The sequence below is a fragment of the Aplysia californica genome, unplaced genomic scaffold (assembly GCF_000002075.1).
Source record: "Aplysia californica isolate F4 #8 unplaced genomic scaffold, AplCal3.0 scaffold00161, whole genome shotgun sequence".
Taxonomy (NCBI): Eukaryota; Metazoa; Mollusca; class Gastropoda; order Aplysiida; family Aplysiidae; genus Aplysia; species Aplysia californica.
In genome coordinates, this window is record NW_004797431.1 from 561,631 (window position 1) to 585,489 (window position 23,859).

Consider the following 23,859-nt stretch of genomic DNA (forward strand, 5'->3'; position numbering starts at 1 on the left):
AGATGTTTTTAAAAATCTTGACCAGTTAAGACATAAATTAAATTGATACAAGAACCCATAGTGCAAAAAACTGGACAGTTTATCATTTATGTTCGATAGCTGAGAAAATATTTGACAATGAGTTACACCACAAATTTTTTACCACACTACAACTACACAATGGCAATCTACTACCAACTGTGCAAAACAGTAGCAGTTTGATCTGATGGGACAATATAATGCCTACACAAGACAATTAAAAGTAGGAGTAGGAGAGCACAACCTTAGAAAAAGACCCACATTCACATGAAATGTTTCATTTCTCAGAAAAACAATCCATACTTTTTAAAATTATGCATTACCCCGAGTCTCTTCATCAAACTCATTTCAAACAATTCTTTTTTTTTTGGGGGGGGGGGGGCGGCTTTAGTAAGAGTTTTACAGCATTTCAAACACAATATATGCATAGGGTCATATAAAACACAACCTTAGAATAAAAAAGTACTATCTTTTTTTTTATCTGACATTTTTGTCAGTTTTGAATTACTAAGTTTAACTAAGACCATGAGCCATAAGGCCAGGAACCAAATGTTCTTGTTTGTTTTAGTAAGGTTTACGGTGCTCGCAACTACAAACCGAATTATATCTATCTGCTCTCTCAAAATTCAAAAGATTATTCGAAGTCGTTATCAAGATGTTCTAAGAATTGCATTTGAAAAAACTTGGCATGTTCAGAACATCAAAATTCTTTTAGTAAAAATTTCTAAAAAGCAGGTACAGAGCTGATAGAACTTTGTAATTCTAGGGTAGCAAAATGCTGAAGATTAGCGGTGTCACAAAAGAGTAACAAACAGAAAGAAGGAGGGGAGATAAGGACAACAGATGTTTAATAGGAAAGGAGGAGCAAATCACACCAGAGCACCCGCTAACAGTAACCACCCACTACTAACAATTAAACGACAAAACAAAAAAAGAAATATATAAAATGATGGTGAGTGATTCAACAACCTTTAATAAAACCATACATGTATCTCTTTAAAACAGAGGCGAGATAGACATGGCACATACCCCCCCCCCCCCCCCCTAATCCATTACAAGTAAAAGTAAAATACAGTATCCTGATGTCATAAAATATCAGTTACAAATTTCAATAATGTAAGATGTACCATTTGACCACTTACTATAACAACTAAATGTCACAGACCGAGATGAACGGATATATGGGAACTTAATATTTCTACTACTAACAACTAATAATATGACTCAATTTCACAGAGTGAGATGAACGAATATGGGACCTTAATATTTCTAGCAGTTGTCATCTATACACATATTATACTTGTAAAAGTTCATCACTTCGGCCACCTAAAACTTCAGAACCACTAAACTTTCGAATTTGACAAAATTAATGGTGGTTCAGAATCCTTTAAAATTAAAGGGTGCACAGTTCTATTGAGGAGCCTGAAATCACTGTAGTTTAATTTTCAGTTTTTCATTAGTTTCGTTTAGATCTAATCTTGGGAAAGTCCGTCTTCTAAGACGCCATTGTAAACAAGTGAGGTTTACGTTCAATAGCCGTGCGCACCTTTGAAATTCTGTAGTGTACAACCACGAAAGCGGAATAGAGAATCAATCTATACATCACAATATCTAAACCTTCTAATGTTTTGCCTCTCTCAGGATTTATTGCTCCATTCCAGTAGAGTGTTAAATATAGTAGGCCAATGACTTTCAGTCAATGTTAATGCTCGTTTCCTTTCATCGAAAGGGGGGCCAGCTAGTTATAATATAATTACATTGTATACTGGTGACAAAAATAAGTTGCAGTCAGTATTATATATAAAGGATCACAATAAAGTTAACCAAATACAGTCAAACATGCTTTAAACGCCACCTGTCCCAGATAAACACCTGTACAAACGACTACTCCCCCCCCCCCACCCTTGCTCTATGACACAAATATTATGACACAGCATGAGACATCCACCTAAGAGTAAGACAACCACTTTTCTCCTTGACAATTGGGTAGCCGTCTTGGATAACTTTGACTATATATACGTAAAAGGAACTGAAACCAAAAACAATGCATGAAATACCCTTAACAATGAAAAAAAAAATGCTATAAAATATCCTTTAGTGTAATGTGTTTCTACTTGACAACCACCCCCCCCCCCAAAAAAAAAACAAAAAAAACCAACAACAACAAACAAACAACAAGCATACAATATATAGGGTTTTTTTTATCAGTCTAACTGAAAAACTCAAAAGATCTCATCTAAAAGCAGAACCTAGAGCCATAAAAAAATATATTATCACTGACTTCAGGAGTTTGAATATTGAGTCACTTCATTGACAACCAATACACTGTATACTCCCTGTTCAACTACGGCAATGAAAATGACATCTTTTTTTTTCTCTTTTATGAAGAGAACACTTTTACTTCACACCCATTTTTTTGGGGGGGGGCAAAGATAAAAGAACATAAAATGGTCTCTAAAACTAAAATAAGCCCACACTTTTAAAAAAAACAAACATGATACAAAGACACATACTTCAGAATGATACAGTGTACTTCATCTGTGAAAGAGCCTGTGGTAGTCACAGTTTCTACTTTCTCATCAAGCTCATACTCATACAATACAGTGTGGTCAAATTCAGGACATTCCTTCTTTTTTACAATTAAATGTCTTAAAATTAAAAGAAATACAAAAGTCAAGTTCTTCTGGAAGGACAGTATGGTGACAGGAAAAGTATTCAAATTCAAAGAAAGAAGAAAAACTCACAAAAACTCCTCGAGCTTGAGCCCTAAATCTTGGTGCTTGGGCGAAATTTATCACACATAGAATAAGTGTATTTTTTATTCTATTGACTCGATGTTAATAATCGTTTTACAGATGGGGCATTCAGCAGTAATATTTGAAAACACAATGTACACTTCTCGAGCATACTCACAAATATACGCAACACATCTTTAGTTTTCCATCCAGTAGCTCAACTTTTGGGCTTTACCTTCTGAATCTTCAGCTCAAATCAATTACCCAATGGGCACTTATTTTATTCAATCATGTATAAAATGCTATGGCATTCAAAGCTTCAAAAGAAAAATATGACATATGCCAAATAATTAAAAACATTTCATACATTTCTGAATTCTTTAAAAAAGTGGAGAAAAAAATCTCACTCCAAACCCTGAAACGATAATATAGATCTATGAGCCTTTCCTAAAAGGTCGTCATTCTGAGGTATTGTTCTCTTTGTAGATGTATTCAGAGAGAAAGGCAATGGAAATCCAATCATATTTGGTGTCCACAGATATGAACTGGGAGAAAAGTTAGATAGGGAAAGTCATTTTTTGTAATTATTAAGAAAACATAATGCCTATTTTTAGCAGTATTTTATGCAACTAAAGGGGGGCACTAAATATAGAGTGTTTTGTCTCTGATTGTAAGAAAAATGAAGAACACGTAGATAAAAAGTGTTATTTGTGATGGAAAAGGGAAAGTCAAGTGCTAATTTAAGACTAGTCCCGTCAAATTATACGAACTGTAAACTGAGTATGACGCCTTTGAAATTTGACTCCCCAGTAATAACTCTTGTCATGAAAATATATTCTTTACATGTTCATCCATCCAATTGACTGATAAGAATTTTCATAGCTTTAGCAAAGTTCTGGTATTGGCGATGGCATTCCAGCAGGTAGAAGTCATATTTTCTTGAAAAAAATGATGGGAAATGATACCTTACAAAGGTAGAATTGTTTGTCGTGAGAAAGTTATTTCCATAAGATGCGCCAATTTTTGGAAACACAGTGTCGATTTGCTGTCACATTCGTCTTGCACCAGAAGTTCATATACCTCCCTATGGTGTGATGCAGTATCACGGACATGTGACTTCAACTTATCCAGCAAGACGCAAGTATGTCTTTCATGAATGATTTACAAAAAGTTATTTTCATAAGATTTTGGGCTCTGAAGTTGTGTCCGGTCCACATTTTAAAATGAAATTTACACACTTTAATCATTTACTGAGCTTCTGTGGTAGTTGGATGAGAAGAATAGCCACGTACGTCCTTTTTATGCCAAAAATGAGACTAATGGCCTAATGACTTTGAATTGGGAGAGAATATAATCATTATAATGGTTTTTCACGACATTGTATTTGTTGTGAACGTTATATATCTGTCTTTTGCTTTCTTGTGAGTTGTATGCCTTAGCCAGTGTTCTTGTTTGGTGTGTTTGATCTCACTCTTGGTATTATTCTGTCCCCGTGGTTTTGTGCGAAAATAATTCTGAAATTATGCAAACTGAGCCCAAAAATGTGAAATTATGCGATTTTGTTAATTTTGACAAAGAACAATAAAGGAAAATAATCAGAAAATAGGCAAAAAAATGATCAAATTTTGCTAAATTATGCGGGGTGCATAAAACTATGGGGACAGATAATTGTGAGAGATCATGACTTGCTGTTTTTATCGTAAGATCCAGATTTATAGAAAATTTACCTTTCTCTTCCATTTGTCTTTAAAACCCAGGCGTTAGATATCTAGACTGAGAAATAGATCTAGTTCTTCAGAGCAATTTTGACGTGAATTATTGTAGAGTTAAATCTACACAAATAAGAAGTGTGGATTTCATGCTTATTTAACAGAAAATCTGGATTCAGTCTTATTTATGTCGCCTCCTTTGACCATGCAGAACTTTCTGTTGTAATGAAGAAGTCAGGTACAAGTGCAAGCGGAAGATGCACACAGCACCAGACTTACTGCAGGGAGTGCACAGATAATCAGTTCAGGGAGAGAGATGAGACTTTTCCCATTGATATTTTAAGCATTTACTATTAAGTTTGAGGTTCATTATATATATAGTATGTTAATTTTCTTGTCGTGAGAGTTATGTCTATAATAATATCATATTTAAGACTTCTTTTTATGTTATTTTGTGTAAACAGACCAAATTTTCTCAGCCACATTCCCCATTTGAGTGGTGTTTTCCTAAATATTGTTGATACAAGTTGAGCTGAAAAGAATTTAGAGCTGTATAAATGTTATAATATTATTGTCTTATGGGTATAACTATCACGACATAAATGTCTACCTAGTGAAGGTGGTAATCTTGAAAAGTGAATTATGTGTTCAAATACCACGTTTGTACCCTAAAGGAACATTGAATTTGGCTGAAATTTTAAAAACTTCCATTATTCTAATGTGAAATAAGACATTTATGTTGTGAGAGTTACGTCCATAAGACAGACAAACATTGATGAAATGTGTTTGAAATTTTGTTAACAGAAGTGTCAGTTTCATGGACAGTATTATTTTCTGAAAATACGTAATAAAAGCTTGTGAAACTCCATTATTTTGAAGCTGTTGTCTCACTTTTAATTTGTATGCCTCCTGTCACCCTTTCTGTCCTGAGGTTTTAGGAAAGGTTCATATATTATATTCTATCTCCTCCGATAAACACTACAAAAAGAAAGAACAAGTGAGGCAATCAGAATCTCTGAAATAACAAAATGCTAATAATCTTTAAATATCATTTTGGCTTGTACAATTCTCTTTAAGTTGCAGCTGCCATAGACACTTTTCGCATGCCTCTTTAAAAAACAATAAATACTTAGACCTCTGTTCGCACTTCTTTTTTCTTTTTTTTTTTTTTTGGAGAGGAGAGGGGTCATTTTACAAACCATTCTGCACAAAGGTTATACAATAAGGAAGATTTTTCAATTTTGTCTGTGTCATTGACAGGACAGAGAAAGAAAGTCTTTGGCAAATAAATCCGTACAATCAACATCCCCCCCCCCCCAAGTACTTTTAAGGGGGTGTAGCTATGGTCAACACCCAAATGCTGTAGTTTTTGGTCTAATGCTTGCTTTTCTGCATCAAAGGGGGTGACATAGTACAAAAAAAGGTTACCAAGCAAAAAATTCAAGATTTTAGCCATAATAATCTCGAGCCATCAAAAATAAAGGATTGATTCAGCATTTTTAAAAACAAATTTATATTTTGTCAATCATCAACACTCATCAAGATAGAAGCCTAATATTTGGCATGGCCATTACTGTTGGTAGGTAGAACAACCTTACAAAACAAATTTGAAATTTCTGTACTGACTTGTGAGCCTTACAGTCCTTACTATGCGCTACATTCAGGTCTCCAATGTTTTAAGATTTTGTAAAATAAAACAGGCCTAAAACTCCAAATGTGTACCATAAACAGCAAAAATGCTCCTGTAAAGTTATAGAGAAATGTGTATAAAAGATTGTGTCCAAATGTGAAACAATTCTGACAGTAACTTTCTGAGATCTACTCAAAATAGTGTTGCTACCTGGTCAGATAAACAATTGTGAGAAAACTGCAAAGAGAGATAATTTTTGGTGAAGATTTTCCTACATTGCTGCCTCTCTTAAATGCATTTTCCAGCTATATCTAAGTTTGATAAAGGAATTAGGCTTCTAAAGATGGATCCTTGATATTGATATCTATTAAGATACTCCAAAATCCGAAAACTGATATTTTTTCAAAATTTTTACTGATCTGACCAGTGGATCCCCTTAAATGTCTCTCACAAAAACACCAAAAACATGTCTTCTGCAGACAAGAAAGCAAAGAATTCCATTGTAGCCTATTTGACTTGAATTCAACCAATTAAAACATTCTAATCAAGGTATTAACATGTTCAAGGTGGTTTTAAAACAGGGTCACATTGTGGAGAAGACACCGTAGCCGAATTAATGTCGGTATTTTTACACAATTTAGATAATTTAGGAGGTAGGCTTCCAACCCTGCCTGTAAGAACCAACCTGGGCTGAGATGGAGGTAACATCTCTACAGAAAGACCAAGACACCTGATAAACCACCCAACCCCCCACCCCCCTCAGGAATCTCCTCCATGCCACAGCAAAGAGCCCAACTGCTACACCACAAATGTCAGTCCCGAGAAAAGTGCCAAAACAGTCAAAGAAAAGCACAATGTTGGACTAAAAAGGATATTGCAAACAAATGGAAGCATCCTATTATTGACAGTATTGCCTCTGACGAACATTATGAATGTCATTTGGCAACCAAATGTACATTTTATATTATCATGACAAGACGTCTTGATCTAGATGCTGTTTTGTAAATCTTATTGATACTGGTTGGGTGATAAAACTGATCAAGGCCCATCTATTGAACTAAGGCCCTGTTTTCCAGCAGACAAAGCCACAATCCACCCGTTAAGTAAATCTAAGAAGAGCAAATTTTACTTGTGAATGTCAGTAAAGTGTTGAAACTGAATATTTTAGTCAAAGTAATAATAAACTAAATAAAGGTTTTAAAAGATTCCTTGCAAATGATTTCTCAAGATGAATATTTTAGTTAAAGTAATAATAAAATGGTCCCCGTTTTAAAACATCCTTTGCAGAAAATTTCTCCGAAGAATTTTCGACGGCAAAACAAGGAAAACAGTTGTCAACAGCCTCGCCGCACCAACCGAACTTCGTATAGCTGGCTGTACACAGCTGAGATCTGCAGACAAAAAAAAAGGAACTTTTTTATTTAGATAAGTTCAACATCAAACTAAATTCAGATGGGGGGGGGGGGGGGGGGTGTCCAAAAAAGAGACTCAATCCCACTAACAAGAAGGGCAACTCTTTAAGAAAATTAGTCTATCCCCAACATGTTTGAGTTATCCCTACCCAACTGTAATTTAAATAACAAAGGAAAAAAGCCCTCACCATCCCTTCTGTAGCGGGAAAGCATCAGCTTCACTTGGGTGCATACGCTGAACAAAACAAAACTCACCAGTGGCTCTTCAACCTCATTTTCTTCATCACTGAATGTCATCTCAAAACGTCCAGTCCGCTTTTTAGGAGCTGAGAAAAAAGAAAAGAGGCAGAAAAAATACAACAATTAAGTAGACAGTGTGTAATAATATTTCATGGCTACCAAGACGGATCGCTTGTAAGAATAAAACAAAGCTTAGTAAAGATAAGCCTATCAAATCAAGGCCAAAGCTATTCAAACAAAACAAATAAAAAGAATATAAAAGTAGGTTTAATTTTCAATCTACCTTTTTACCACTCAAGGAAAAACAGAGAAATCAATGTGACATGCATAAAACTTTTCATGATTGAAATTCTCAGCGCTATTTATTATCACACTGAAAATGATTTCAAACATCATAAATGGCATCCATTCATCAACAGAAATCTTTCACTTTTATCGACAGTTTTACAGTCCAATCCTGCTATACAACACCCCCCCCCCTCTTAAACCATCACCCCTTCTTACCACCAGGTTTTGCCCTCAGTGAACTAACAATCAGAGGTGCACACTACAACCTGTGCATGTCAACAGTGAATATGGAGTAAATGATAAATTGGTATAATCTTAGACCTTGTTCATTTGTATTGTGTTTTATTTCTTTAAAAATACCTTACTATCTTAAAAAGAAGACGGACGAAATACTTCAATTAAAGGAGATGGGGGGGGGGGGGGGGGGGGGGGGGGTTGTTCCCCTGGTCAAGTAAAATTAGCAAGAAAAGTTTATTTCATTGTTCATCCTATTAGCATGAAACTTTCTGGAAACCTTCACCGCATGCAAACAAAGTTTCACACAGAAGAAAATTAGAAAGACTTTTTAAATACGGTACTTAATAAATTCCAACAGATTGTGTAAGCTAAATTAGTTTACAACTACACACGTCAGTAAAATTACAAAAACAGATTCTTTGAAACATATTTCAAAATTATACAATGAGAGTTACTATAAACAGAGGCAGTCATTTACTCTAACCAGGTTGGGAAAAGTTGGTCAAAAAATAGTTTTTAAGCCTTATGAATATATTTCATGTCTATTTTCAAGATGGCCCTAGTTTCCAAAGCAACCATAGCAAGCAGGCATACACCATGGGGTTAATGTAAAGATTTCACAATATTTTAATCATATATGTATCTCAGGTTATTGATTTAGAAAACAGGTCTCAAAAGTTGTCCATGTCCTTAACAGAAGACATCATAAAAACCCTGTTATACTGCCAATCTCACTATTCCGCCAACTTCATGCTCATTCCAAGGATGGCAGTATAACTGTGTTTGACAATAATGATAATGCAATCTGTTAAAATTTGTTAACACCAAATGGCCGCTTCTTCAAAGTGTTTTCCTGAAAACAGATTTCACATCAAACAATAACCACTCCTTGTGCTGTTGTTGTGGTTGTTGTTGTTATCGATCCAGCAACAGCTGGGCTCTTGCCCTTCTGTCCACTGCCATGTAGTGATAAGTGCAGGTTTGCTGCAGTAGCTGTAATGTTACGTAGAGTGTGTTGATAGTGTTAGGTCTCGGAGGGAAAAATGTAGCTCTGAAGTTATTTAGGGCTGTACAGACAAAAAGGCGATGATCCACAGTCTCATGCATAGTCACACAAATACAAAGGACACATTGGGGGAAGTTCTGGTTTTATTCTATTCAAGTAAAAGTTCAGCAGTATATGTTCTGTTTGTAGGCGGAAGATCGACAGTGTTTCTTTCTCTGTAGGTGGTTGGTATTTTTGTTTTGTTGTGGTCACACGTTTGAAAACTGCTCTACCTGTCTTTCCCAAGGCCATCTGTTCATTCACTCTTGTTTGCTGTTGCTTTTAATGATTGTTTTGCAGTGTTGTATGAGGTTGGAGTGTTGAGCTGTTACTGTCAAGATCCCCTTTTGGCGAGTGTATCAGCTCTGTCATTTCCAGGTATGTTTGAATTTCTGGGAATCCACTGCATCACCAGGTTGAAGCCACAGGATGTTATCAGGTGATGTGAGCCAAAGAGTATATGTGTCAAGTCTTCGTTTAGATGGTGGTCATTTTCTATCGCTTGCAAGACTAATAGAGAGTCAGTGAAAATCACATTACTCAGTGTTTTGTTTGGATAAATGTCAAAAACTGTGCGGAGATGGTATGGTGCTGTTTCAAAAGCCATCATTTCTGCATCGTAGTTGTTGCATTTTTCTCCACAGGCTGCAGAGATCTCATTGGAACTTCCATCTGGGTACTGTATGAGTATTCCATATCCGGCTTTGGTTGAGCCTTTGAAGGCTGAGCTGTCTGTATAGACGTGCATCCAGTGATCTGAACAGCTGTCGATTGTTTGATGTGATACAAGCATCAGCGTCACTGGGTCTGAAAATTTTGTGCTATTGTCTCTGAGAGATGTTGTTATGATTGGTTTGCCCAAAGAAATGTGGGGAGGAATGTTTTGGTAGACTCTTTTCGTTTCTCTTCTGTTTTGTGATAGATGGTGACTCTCCATTACTTCTGTGATGTGATGCATGATTGATAAAAAAAAATTTTTGAAGTCGTTTCTTTGGTTTCCATATTTTTACTAATTTCCTGTTTGGGTGGTTGGGGCAAATTCTTTTGGTTCTTTCGAGCTCAAAAACTGCTTGATCTCTGCAAATTCCCAGGGGTTCAACATTTGTAAGAATTTCACACGGGGCAGTAGTTGAGTAGGTGTAGATCTTGAGCCACCGTTTATGAAACGAAGGGCATTATTTTGGACTTTGTCAAGGGTATTGCAAGTAGTTGTACTGCACATAGTGAGTAGGCTATTGCTGTATTCCAGGAAAGATTGGACATAACCAAGGTATGGAGCTCTCAAAGTTTGTTTGTCTGATCCCCATGAATTGCTTTCAAGTTTCTTTAAAAGTTGGAGCCTTCTTTTCGCCTTGTTCTTTATGCTGTCCACTTGGCTTTTCATGGTCAGACTTTGGTCAAGCTTGACTCCTAGGTATGTTGGTTGTTTTTCTTAAAATACAAAATGAGAAGAAAAAAAAATCTTTTCCCTCTTGAATTTGAACATCAACTTCAGAGCTAAAATTGGTTCATAATGTCAGAGCAGTGATTAACAGAAAAGAAATCATCATTTTGTGTATAGTCGGGCACAGATAACACAAACACTTAAATTAAAAAATCATAGAAAGCTCATACAATTTGCTATTCCCTACTTATTGTCTTTAATTTCTCCTCATCGATTGACCCAAATTGTGTATGTGTTGAACACATTTGTCAATCCTTGAGATGTTTGAGATATCCCTGCCCAACGGTGTGCATTCAAGTATTTCCAACTCACCTTCTTGTCGGTCAATTTCAATTTCAATGTTGTCATTCAGACAATCATACAGGATTACTCTGCCAATCTGTGAAGGTACATCAGAACGTACATCATTAAATTTAAAAGAAAATCCCCCCCGTCCCCCCTACCATAAATTCTAGTACAGCCAGTTCATTAAATTAAGAAAGTAAGACATAGACAAGGAAAAAGTTAAATTTCAGGTAAACAGCCAACTGTGTCGCACAACTCTGCTCTTGCATGCAGCAAAATAAGACACATTTTAACTCCGGCGGCGGGGAGAAAACAAATTAACCTTTAGATAATTCTTCATCTAATGAAAGAACTTCCCATAAAAAAATCTCTTTTCGGCAATTACTGAAAACTAATATGTGACCCGGCCGGTCAACATCAGTCATATGAAGGAAATTTCAAAACTGAGTTAACATTATTTTTTTTAATTATCAGCTTTTCCCTACATTCTAACAAAACAATGAAGTAAATATGACATTATTTAAAAAGAAATGAAAAACACAGAACTTTTAATGGTATGAGGTGAGAAAGCATGAAAAGGAGAAAATGACTTCCGAAGCTGAGCAACATGTTTCCATAGCAACGGGGGTCTTAGAATTGAGATAGAGACTTGGAATTTAGCAGTTATCTTGGCTACGCCACTACAAGGTAGCACACAGAAGTACAAAACTATTCATTTTCAGAGAAAAAAATTATGGACAAAACCAAATTTTTACGGGGAATGGACTTCATGTCAGAAGCAACAAAATGTTAGCATATGATTATACTAGGAACCAGATACTAAATTTTCAAAGTAGCTGTATGTCAAATTCATCTGTTTCATATGAAAGGCCTATAGCCCGCCATTCACTACACACTTCAAAAGGGTGCGCTCGTCTTCAGATGGTATCAAGACCAACTGAGTTCGATCTCAAAACCAAAACCTGGACTGCTCAGTAAAATATCTTAACAAACCGTGAAATCGCTTGAATTCAGAACGAGCCTGAAAATTATCTGTCGGATCGGAGATCAGGGTACTCAACGATAAAAATATATTGGTGCCAAAGTCAAAATTTTGCAAATCTGACTTCAGAATCTTTACAAGCGTCAAATTCTAGTGGGATTAGATACGAAACTGCTATCAAACGTTTGATGCTGTAAGGTAAATAAATTATTCTTTGGGTGAGCCAACTAGTTGTATTTTTCAAAGACAGCATGCTGAGCAAAAATCAACGTACACGAGGGTACTTTTTGTTGATTTTTCCTCAGCATTCAATACAATTTCATATTGCCATTTAAAAACAATTGAGTCAATTGTTGTCAGTATATCGCAGAATCGTCCCCGGAACTTTTGACAGGCAGACCACGATATGTTAATATGAACAACACAAAATCTGACACAATTCTGCAGGAATAGACAGATATATATAAATTCATTTGTACCAACTGCAATGAGGTTACTGAACACACAGTGCTACAAATAAAACATAGAGAGGTAGATAGATAGAGAGAGAGAAAGAGAGAGAGACAGAGAGAGAGACAGAGAGACAGAGAGAGAGAGCGTGAGACATGTATTTTTCTAAATATCCTGTCTTGTTGTGCGTATGTGTGAGTGCACCACATCCACTGTGATCGCAAGAGACTGGTAAATTGCTCTGCAGATTTCTGGAATTATTCCGCCAAAAGCTCGTGGTGAAATACACGTACTGAACTTCAGATCTTCATATGTTCTGCCAGTCGCCAGATACTTTTTGTGGGGTGATATTGCCTGTCGCATTTTCGTGTTCTGTTTTTCTATAAGGGGACCCACTATCAAAATAAATTGATGATATGTGTCCTCGTCCATACATAAATAATTTGTGTAATCCACAGAGTACAATGTCAATTCCTTTAGGTGCGTGTGGGTGAATTTCTCCCGCCGAAGAAGCCATTGTTAGCACCATAATTTTTTTTGCCTTTTTTTCTTCAGAGAAATACTTAAAACTATTCAGGCTGCAGCAACTTCATTTTGGGTAGGAGCCATTTTGATAATCTGCTGGCCTGTGTAGTGTGAGGGCACAAATGAGATCGCTCACTGATCCGATCGTCAGTTCATCTTGAGACCATCTTGAGACCATCTTGAGATCATCTCAAGACTATCTCAAGATCATCTTGAGATCATCTCAACTTGAGATCATCTCAAGATCATCTTGAGATCGGGAATTGCGTAGTGAGTGGCAGGCTTGAGTCTCCCGATAATTTTGGCACCATACTTTTACCTCTCATCAATTTTTACGAGAAAGGCAGCCTTTTCAATTTAATATAATAATCAAATATTGCTGAAGTCACAAACTGACTGCAACCCCATGTTGAACAGACAATAAAGAGTACCAAGAGCACCAAACATCTCTACATTAACAGAGTACAAAATGCCAAAAATATACCACGGGCAACCATGCTCAAAGTTGTATAGTTCTCCGCCAATGAAAAGACGGTATTTAATCATCAATTGTATAGTTCTCCGCCAATGAAAAGACGGTATTTAACCATCAATTTATCAAGAAAGCATTCGAATGCATGGGTGTCAATTTTGAACCGGCCGACTTCGCATTCCGACCTCAAGGGGCTTCCCTTTCCACGGCGATTCTCCAGCTCCAAATACTCGGATACAAATAACTTTCACTATGGTAACGAAGAAAATCTGAACTTTTTCAAAGTGCACAGCATTTGGTGTTTTATAGCAAAGGAGCAAAGAAACAGCCTTCTGAATTAGGCCTACCCCCATTTCACCGAAACCATGCGCTCGGAAGGCTGCAAGTCGGCCTTGTTTACGATAACTAATTATACGTTTGCAATAGCACCATAAACACATGAGAGCACGCACACACACATGCGCACACACCCACACAGATACACGTTCACACACACATACAAAAACACATCAACACACATACACACACATGCACATAGACCGCCTCAGTGGCCTCTTGGTAAGGAGTCCGCTTTAAGAGATCTAGAAAAAGGTTAATTAATCTCTTTTAAAAGCACTAAAACACAGTAAAAACGAACCTTTAAAGACAAACCAAGAGTAAAACTGAAAGATCAACAGACGATCACAGCAAGGAGGGCACGCCCAAACAGTCACCTGTTTACGTAAACAAGCTTGACGTGAGCTGGAAGTTACCGTTCTTACCCCGTTTAACCAATCAGAGCCCTCAGTCGTGCATAGTGACAACCGTTTGTTTATATTTCAGACCATTCATGTTCGAAAGGGGTTAAAATCTAAAAATAGTTGCGAATGAAGAACGTTGAAACAAAAGTGGCCATGAGGTAATGGTTCTATAAATAACCTCACAGTTACACATGAGCAAGGTCCAAATTCCTTTATCGCGTCTCGTCACCCAAGATCACAACAAACCACACACACCCCCAAAATAAATCAAAATAAAATATTTATACTCAATTATAGTTGTTTATTTTTATCGTAAATGAAGCAGAATATATTAAACTTTCAATAGATTAAAAAAAACAAAAATTTCATGGAAAGTCACTTTTTTTGCCTTTGGAGCCTCATAGCTGATAATAGAACACTGCGTCTTACAACTGACATTGCTCGTGGAAGACACATTTGATGTTGAAGTCATAGTGAAGAAATGTGCTCAAGCCGTTGCCAGCGACTCACCGGCATAGCGGTTCTGACCATGAACTACTGGGAGCGGCTTGCCAGAGACAAGGAGCTAAAGCGAAGTGCCTAAATGCCGTATTTTATTTTCATCTTATACTAATACCGTGAGAAAGCCTTTTCCTTTAGGCCAACTTTACAACTGCTCTTCAAAAATATTTCCTAACTCAGCAACTCCTTTCAGAGCACGGCACTTACAATTCATCAGGCTGCAAGCTACTTATCTAAGGTATCACATAAAGGAGAACAGGTACTATAGCCTTGATTCGACTATGTCTTAGGTGTCTCAGAGCTGAAATTTACTTTTTTTGACGAACTTTTTTATTTTATTGACTTTCTATGAGGCTTAGAAAACAACTTTATTCAGTCAATTCAGTATTTGGCTTTCAGCTTTTGGACAGATAAGTTTTTTCCCAGTTATCACAATAAAGCAATTTTAGTTTTAGTTTTTAGTTTTAGTAAGTGTTTTATGGCGCTCACAACTGCATAAGGTCATATGAGCGCCAGGAGATTAGAGGTGTTACAAAAGAGTAACAAACATAAAAAAGAAGAAAGGGAGATAAGGACGACAGATGTTTGATTGATAGGAAAGAAGACGCAAACCACACCAGAGCACCCGCCAACCACCCACAAAGTAATTTTAAACGGGGAAAAAAAATGTAAACAACATCAGGTTTATTGAGTGGTGCATTAACCTACAAATCATATGAAATGAACAGAGATACATCATGCTGTTTGGCTGTGATTTTCCCACCTACTGCATGTGGCTTTAAAACAATGCTTACCTTGAAGCTGGACAGACTAGGTGTGTAATCTTCACCAAGTTCCATGACCTATTCAGGACAAACAAAGAGTAAATTATAAACCAACTAGATCTAAACAAAATAAATAGTCGGGCACAGATAACATGAGCACAGAAAACTCGAAATCACGGATGGCTCATACAATTTGATATTCCCCGACTGATATTTTAATTTTTCCGTTATATCCATATATACCCAAATTGTGACTGTGTCGAACACATTTGTCAATCCCCAACATGTTTTAGTTATCTATGCCCAACTAAACTCCCATCTGTCAAATATACACCACATAAGACATGAATGCTATGATCACAATTAAATCTTAAATGTGTAAGACATTTACATACTGTCATCTTACTCTTCAAGAAGTCTTATCTCTGGTTCAATTTTGTTTCTGCATTTATAGTAGCACATGAAAGCATGAAATCAGCTAGATTCTATGCCCACTCATGTACACATGGAGTCTGTAGACAAAAGAGTCACAAAGAACAAAAACAACTTCCTACAGAGATTTTTATTATAACAATAATAATAAAAATGATTTTTAAAAATGTTTAAGAATAATAATAATAATAATAAAGACCACTTCAGTAGCACCTACTCCCTTGTGACTCTAGGCACTTCACAATAAAACTTTTTAAAAAGAAGAAAAAAAATATTTGTGAGGCAGCATGATGAAATCAGGCTCTTGTCAAAATAATGAAATCAAAGAAACCAGCATTCTCCCTCCTGCTCTTTTGGCAATTTTCATCAAATTTTTGGCCTTTGAAAAACACATCTCTGTGTGGATTTTACTGAAAAATGTTGAATAAATACATGCAAAATGTTATTTTGCCGTTTCCAAGGACTCTCAAGCTTTGGAAGTCACGTAACTTTGGCAGCCATTTTCTCACTAACTTTGGCTCTGAAACCTTGCAACCCCCACTTCCTTTAATTGCATCCATTTCTATTTAGGATAGACGAGTATTTTTTTTTTCAACGGAAAAACAAGACAAATGAACAGGCTATAAGATTATACCAATAAATTCATATATGCCCAAAAACTGACGAGGGCCTGATTCACCGCGTCATGTCACATAAAAAAAATTATACAGCTTGCACCATGACACATTTTGTGCATACTGGCCCATTCAATGTATAACAACCCTTTCATGCACCGGTAATTTGACAGAAGAACATAAATAATCGAAAAGACTATCACTGAGGTTGCTGATCAAACTTAGAAGAAGAATCAACTAGTTAGTTTGTAAAATAGTGTAGGGTTTTGTACATAATCGTACAATTTTTACTCAAAATTCAATGTTTTTTGTTTTGTTTTAGTAAGAGTTTTACTGCACTTGCAACTGGTTTATATAAAGTGCAGAAGATTTGGTATCACTAGAGTGTAATATACAAAGAAAAGAAGGAGGAGAGATAAGGATAATAGAGATAAAACATATTTAATAGGAAAGAAGGAGCAAATCACACCTGAGTACCTGCCAACCACCCATTCAAAGTCTAAAAAAAGAGCCTAACATGTCAACAGGTCCAATAAAATATAATGGTTATCTTGTTCCATGGAAACGGCAAGAGAAACAAACAGAAACAAAAGTAGTAGTAGTAGTACAGGGTTTTACGGCGCTCGCAACTGCATAAGGTCATATGAGTTTAATATAGTGTAAAGCGCATAGAGCCTGCTGTTGAGCGGGGATATGCGCTATACAAATGCTATTTATTATTATTATTATATGAGCGCGCGAAACACAAGTTGGTAGCATTCGCAACAGTTCACTGCACGGTTGGTCGACAATTAGACTTTAAAATGCTAAAATACTAAATTTCAGTGTAAATATATTTGCGATTTAAAACAACTCTTATAAATAACAATTTTAAAAAATTTTAAACTATATTGTTTCACTTTACAATTTGCCATAAAGGCCAATGGCCTTCATAAAATTAAAAATTCTGCTGGGACCACAGACGGAAAAAATGTCTTGCAATTTCTTGCATTTATAATATTTCCTTCGGATCTCTCCAAAGTCTAGACATTCGTTTAAGATGTGTCTAACGGTAAAATCTGTGTCGCATCCGACACAGAACGGCTTCTCATCTCCCTGTAGGAGGTATTTGTGGGTCAGGGCCGTGTGTCCGATGCGCAATCAAGTAAAAATGACTTCGTCTCTTCTGGGGAGGTCTGAAGGATTTCGCTGTTTCAATTTGGGTTTATTGTTTTTTTGTTTTTCCCAGTGGCTCTCCCACAGACTGGAGGTGTACTTTTTGACTTTATTTTTAAAGTCAGTCTGTGAGAAAGTGTTTGTCATTGATCCCAGCAGAAGGGATGAAGCTTTCTTCGCCAGGTCGTCTACCTGCTCGTTTCCTCAGATGCCCACATGGCTAGGTATCCATGCGAACATGATGTTTTTTCCGTCTCTGATAGTGTGTGAATTTTCTGTTGTAGCCTATTTTTGGGTGTAAGAGTTGTAGTTTGTGAGTGAGGTGATGCAAGACAGAGAGTCAGAAAGGATTAGGAAAGATTTGTTTGGAGAATTTTCTACGGAGTCCAGTGCCATGTCAATGGCAGTGGCCTCCGCAGAGAAAATGGAGGCTTCAGGATGGAGTCTCCTCTGGTGTGTACTGTTGGGAGATAGGGCTGGTCTTTTTTGGAGCCATCTGTGAAGATGAGCTCCGCACCGGGGTATTCATCTATTAGTTTTTTGTATTCTGCTTTAATCTGCTTTAAAAGTTTTGGTGTTTGTGCTTTCTTTGTTGTGTGTGGTCAGCTTTTGCCTTCTTTTGCCTTGGTGAGGTGCCACGGAGGGAGGTCGGGGAAAAGAAATTGTTGGATGTCTTGTTTGGAAAAGTGTAAGTTTTTGAGGTCCTCAAGGATTCTGAGGCCGAAGGGTTTGATGAGTTTTTCGTTGTTTTGGAATCTGTTTATGGTTTCAGGGTTTGTTTTAAAAAAGCAGTTGTGCGCTGGATTTTCCGGTGTTGAGCTCTGTTTAATTGCGTATTGTAGTGAGAGTTGTGTGCGTCTGAGTGAGAGTGGTGGTATGTTGGCCTCGGCCTGGAGGCTCTCCACCGGAGAAGTGCGGAAAGCCCCCACAGCGAGGCGGAGTCCTTGGTTTCGTACTGGGTCTAGCATTTTTAAGATGTGTGGTTTTGCCGATCCATAGACTTGACAGCCGTAGTCAAGCCTGGACCGGACAAGGGAGATGTACAAGTGGAGAAGGTGTTTTGAGTCCCCGTCCCACTCCAGATGCGATAGAATTTTCAAAGCGTTTAGCGCTTTCTGGCACCTCACACGAAGGTCTTTGATGTGTGGTATGAATGTGAGTTTTTAGTCGAAAATGACGCAGAGGAAACGAGCTTGGTCCTGGACGGGAATCCTTTCCCCGTATAGTGTCAAATCCGGCTGCAGCATTACTGTTTGCCCACTTTTCGAGTTTGTCTTTCCTTAGATCTTCAAAGAGGATTTTTCGAACAGCAGCATATCAAAAAGTCGTCAACGTATAACGAGCTGTCTATGCTGTTTTGGAGGGGTTTTACTATGGAATTTATTTTAATTTCGAATAGGAGAGGAGAAAGGATGCTCCCCTGGGGGACTCCCTCCTGTTGGTGGGGGTCTGAAAGGGAGGACCCGACACGAACATGGAAGGAACGGTTCTTCAGGAAGTTGCCAATGAAGGCAGGGAGGTGACCGCGTATGCCGAGTGCGTGCAGGTCTCGAAGAATGCCGTACTTCCAGGTTGTGTTGAAGGCTTTTTCTAGGTCGAAAAAGATGGCCACCATGTGGCCTCCTTCAGCAAACGTCTCGCCTATAAAGGTCTCCAGGCGGACCAGGTGATCAAGAGTGGATCGAGTTTTCCTGAATCCGCACTGGAGACCGCTCAGCGAGCCCGTCGTTTCCAGAAACCACATGAGTCGCCTGAGGATCATTTTTTCAATGAGTTTGCAGAGACAGCTCATTAGTGCTATTGGTCTGTAATTGGATGGGTGTGTGTGGTCCTTGTTTGGCTTGGGTATTGGAATGACAGTGGCGAGACGCCAAGACTCCGGAAAGGAGTGCGACCGCCACATGTTGTTGTATATGTTTAGTAGGAGTGTGAGTGTTTCTGAGGGTAAGTGTCTAATGATCTGGTTGTGGATGTCATCCGGTCTCGGGGCTGTATTGCCCAGGTCCGAGATGCACAATATTAGTTCGTCTATTGTGAAGTCTGCATTGTAGGTTTCAGTGTTGTTTGAGAGGAAGTTTAGGTGTTGTTTTTCTCTGTTAGTGTTAGTTTTGATGTTTTGAAAAGTGGTGTTGTAGTTTGCTTGGGATGAGTTTTTGGCGAGAGATGTAGCAATTGTGTTTGCGATGTCTACTTGTGTTTCAGCTGTGGTTCCATCCGGCCTCTGGACGTGCCAAATGGTGTCTGTGCTTCTACCCAAGAATTTTTTAGCAATTTTGAAAACTTGATTGAGTGGTGTCTGGCTGTTGATTTTTTAGATGTATTTTTTGAATGATTGTCTTTTACTCTCCCTGAGGCATCTACGTGCCACAGCTCGAGCCTTTAAATTGTTTATCTTGTTTTCTGTGGTGGTGTTGTTGACGTTTTTTTCGATACGCTGCCTTCTTTTTCTTTACTGCATCCTCACATTCCCAAGAGAACCAGATATTGTTCCTCTGGGGTTTTGTTTTTGTTTTTGGTATGTGTTTTTGGCATATTTCTAAAAGCTTTTCGTGGAATTTATTGTAGTTGAGGTCGAAAGTGGGGTTCAGAATCTGGGAACATTGATTGGCAAACCCGTTCCAGTCTGCTTTTTTTTAAGTTGAAGCGTTTGGGACCGGGTCGTTTTGGAGGCTATTGTTTTTTAGAAGAATTGGGAAATGGTCCGTACGGTCTCCAGCACAGACCCCTCAAGATCTGGGACTAGGTCAGGGGTACAAAAGGTGAGGTCAAGAGATGAAGTGCCATAGGTGGCTCTGTTTCTGTAAGTTGGGGACCTATCATTTAAGAGACAGATGTTATTTTGAAATAAAAAATGTTATATTATTTTTCCTTTCTGGTCTGTAGGTTTGTCTCCCCAAAGGGGGCTGTGGGCATTGAAATCACCTAGCAAAATAAAAGGTTTTGGAAGCTGAGCCTTTAAGTCATTTAGTTGGGTTAATTTGAGAGGGTAATTTGGTGGGATATAAATTGAGCAGATCGTGATTGGTCTGTGCAGGGTGACCCGTACGGCAATAGCCTGGAAGGTCGTCTTAAGATGTACTTGTCTATGGAATGTGTTGTTGTCGGTGTAGATGGTGGTACCACCGGAAGCAATCTGGTTCTCTGTGTGAATGTGATGATACGCAGTAAATCCTCTTAAGTCTATGGTTGAAGCCGGGGCGAATTTTGTTTCTTGTATACAGGCCACACGTGGGCACAGTGTGGCCTGTAAGTGTTGCAATTCTGCAATGGAAGGTCGGATTCCGCCGGCATTCCATTGCAGGACCGCCATTATGACTTTTTAGTTTTTATTTTGGAGCTCAAAGGCCCCGGCTTCGAAGAAACACTCTGACTCTTCCTAGCGGGGGAGGTAGAGTGTTTTCTAGGTTGCCGTCCTGGATTGGACGGCGGTCTAGTGGGGGATTTGGAGGAGTGACAGACTCCGCCCTTCCCGGGGTCAGGCCGGGGAGGGGGGTCGGAGCTGTCTTCCTCCATAGGCAGGGGTTTGTCTGCTGGAGGGGTAGGGGGAGGTTGAGCAGACGGAGGGGGCTGGGAAGGGGGGGAGGGGGCTGGGGGGAGGGGAGAAGGCCCACTTCACACTCCATCAGAGGGATGGGCTGTGAGGTGGAAGAAGAAGGAGAAGAAGAAGAAAAGGGGATAGAAGAGGGGTGAGGAGAAGAAGAGGGGGCGGAGGAAGAGTCCTCCCCGTCCTCCCTTAGAACCCCATAGCGGTTAGAGAGTGGCACCTCAAAGGGGGTTGCCACAGGGATAGAAGCGGGCTTTTTGTTCTTAGGCACAGAGACTTGCCTGTTGACCGCGGGCTTTGGGAGGTCGGCAGTAGAATTACTTGCCGACCTCGTGACCATCTGGGCTGCCTTTGAATATGATGACCGGCCAATGACTGGGGTTGTGATTGGCGGGCAGACAACCTTACGGGCCTCCTGGAAGGAGCAGCCATTTCGCGCCTTGTATTCCTGGATGGCGCGTTCTTGGAGCCAAGTCGGGCACTCCTTGCTGAAAGCTGTGTGCTGGCCGTGGCAATTGGGGCAACAAGGACTAGCCTTGCATTCCTTCTCAGAATGCCCGGTCTTGCCACAACGAAGACACACGGCTGCGTGACTGGCTATGGCCGAACTTCTGACACTTGAAACAGCGCAGAGGGTTCGGCACATAGGGTCGTACGTCGAGTACCAAGTAAGATGCCCGAACCGTGGCTGGAGGGCGACACGATTCAAATGTGACGACAACCGTGTTCGTCTCAATAGTAGTCTCCCCCCGCCGAAGAGTAATCCGGCGGGCTTCGACCACTCCCTCACAGTGCTCCACAATCTCCTCCATGGAGCAGCCTATCAGCTCATGGCTGCGGACCACGCCCTTCGAGCGGTTAAATTTCTGGTAGTGCTCGGACTTACATGGAATACTGCCGAAGGTCGTGGTATCCAGGAGTTTGGTCACTTCGTTCTCGGTTGCGCACTTGACAAGGAGTGCACCACAGGAAAGTTTCTGTACACATGTGGGAATGTATCACAGAACTTTCCGTAGTGCATCTCCTGTCTTAACAGGTTGAGATCGGTAATTCTTCTCTGTGCGTCTTTTGAACTGGAGATGGCCACGTACGGTTGCCTCAGAAGCTCCTTGGGAGGAGGGAGGAAGGAGGCATCGGTTAAGGTCCTTTTACCATTTTTTAAACTTTTGCTCGGCTCGGCGGCCGCACCCGCTTCCGCGAGCCGAGACTTTTTCACGTTGGGAGCTGGGGAAGGGTCTTTAGGGTTTTTAGAATCCATGAGAGCTTTTTATTTGATTAGACTCCGGGGCTCCCCGCCCGCCACGGAGCCCAACAAGGGGACACATTGCTCGGATGACCAGAGCTGTGCCAGGGCTACCCTGGAGCTATACTCTCAACGAGAAAGTACAAGACCCTCAAGTCAAGATTGACCCAGGGCTTGATGGGGTTTCAGCTCTCAACCGATTGAGTGGCATGGGCCGTGCCACCCTCCCGTCTAAGAGGAAAACCAGGGCCAAAGAGGTGTGTTGGCAAGGTACAGTCCCTGGACAGATCTCACCTCAACCACCAGGTACCCGGTTTCCCTCCGCACGGGTCGCAACTCACTCTCAACGAGGCGCCCACTCTGTGGGATGGGTGACCTCTCGTTTTGCTGCACATGAGGTCAGCGGTGGTAGGAAAGATAGAAAAAGAAAGAAAGAAGGAAGGAGAAGAGGAAGATACACCAAAGTAAGTGTCGAACACGGATCCCAGAGGGTTGGGGTCCTTGTGCGACACTTCGCCTTTGAGGGGGTTGCACCTTCTGCAGACGAAGCAGTGGGTCTATTTATATCCCCCCGACCCACTGGGTCAAACAAAAGAAACAAAAGGGCAGTAGCATCAGAGAAATGTACAAAAGAACTAATTGAAAGAATACATGCTTGACTTACATAACTTACTAATTAGTAACATATTAGGCGTTAAAAATCAGATGTTCTAAAGCGTAACTACCTTAAAAGCAACGATATCCCCTAACTGCGGTGGACCTTCCAGCACTGGAATCTTCTCACACTCAATACCCACTGGCGTCACTTCAATTCTTCTGTCACCAGACAAGTGTCCACTTCTGTCAAGAAGTTTTCTGGTATCATGGTGGTTCTTTGAATCATTCTCCACTTGCTGTGAAACCTACACACAAAAACAACAAGATTCAAGCACTGACAACTACATTTGACACATGACATATCGTCCGCCAACTATTAAAATGTACTAAGCTAAAAATATTGAAAAATCATCTTTCACTTGCAATTTCCTAATCTGTGGTATCAGTCGCATGTGCTCATAAAGATATTTTGTCAAAATTTAAATTCTAAATGTTGAAAAATGCAAGTACAGAAATACTAATGAAGGTACAGTTTTTAAAAGAATGAAACTGGTTTTTTTCATTCTCCTGCACAATTTTCAACGATATGATAGAGGGAGTGGGTAAGCAGGGTTTGAAGTCAAATCGATCAAAGCTTAAAACCAAAAAGATATCAACAAATATAATCAAACTCGTTACCTTCCTCCTTTTGATGTGAATTATATTCCTAACTATGCCACTACTATACTCATCGAGGAGACCAGAAGATCAAAAACAATCTCTCCACTCTGTTTATGATACTTTATCTCTCTCTCTCA

At 39.2% G+C, this 23,859-nt stretch overlaps 1 protein-coding gene across 1 annotated transcript in view; it reads right to left on the bottom strand.

Moving 5' to 3' along the window:
* Positions 1 to 6,531: 6,531 nt before the first annotated feature.
* Positions 6,532 to 23,859, bottom strand: part of LOC101863341 — a 37,706-nt gene continuing 20,378 nt past the window's right edge. Inside the window, exons 3-7 of the mRNA XM_013082140.2 lie at positions 23,191 to 23,367; positions 15,508 to 15,555; positions 11,071 to 11,137; positions 7,760 to 7,830; positions 6,532 to 7,483 (exon numbers count right to left, since the gene is read on the bottom strand). Coding sequence (XP_012937594.2) covers positions 7,427 to 7,483; positions 7,760 to 7,830; positions 11,071 to 11,137; positions 15,508 to 15,555; positions 23,191 to 23,367 — 420 coding nt within the window. The 3' untranslated portion in view covers positions 6,532 to 7,426. The remainder of the gene's footprint in view (positions 7,484 to 7,759; positions 7,831 to 11,070; positions 11,138 to 15,507; positions 15,556 to 23,190; positions 23,368 to 23,859) is intronic.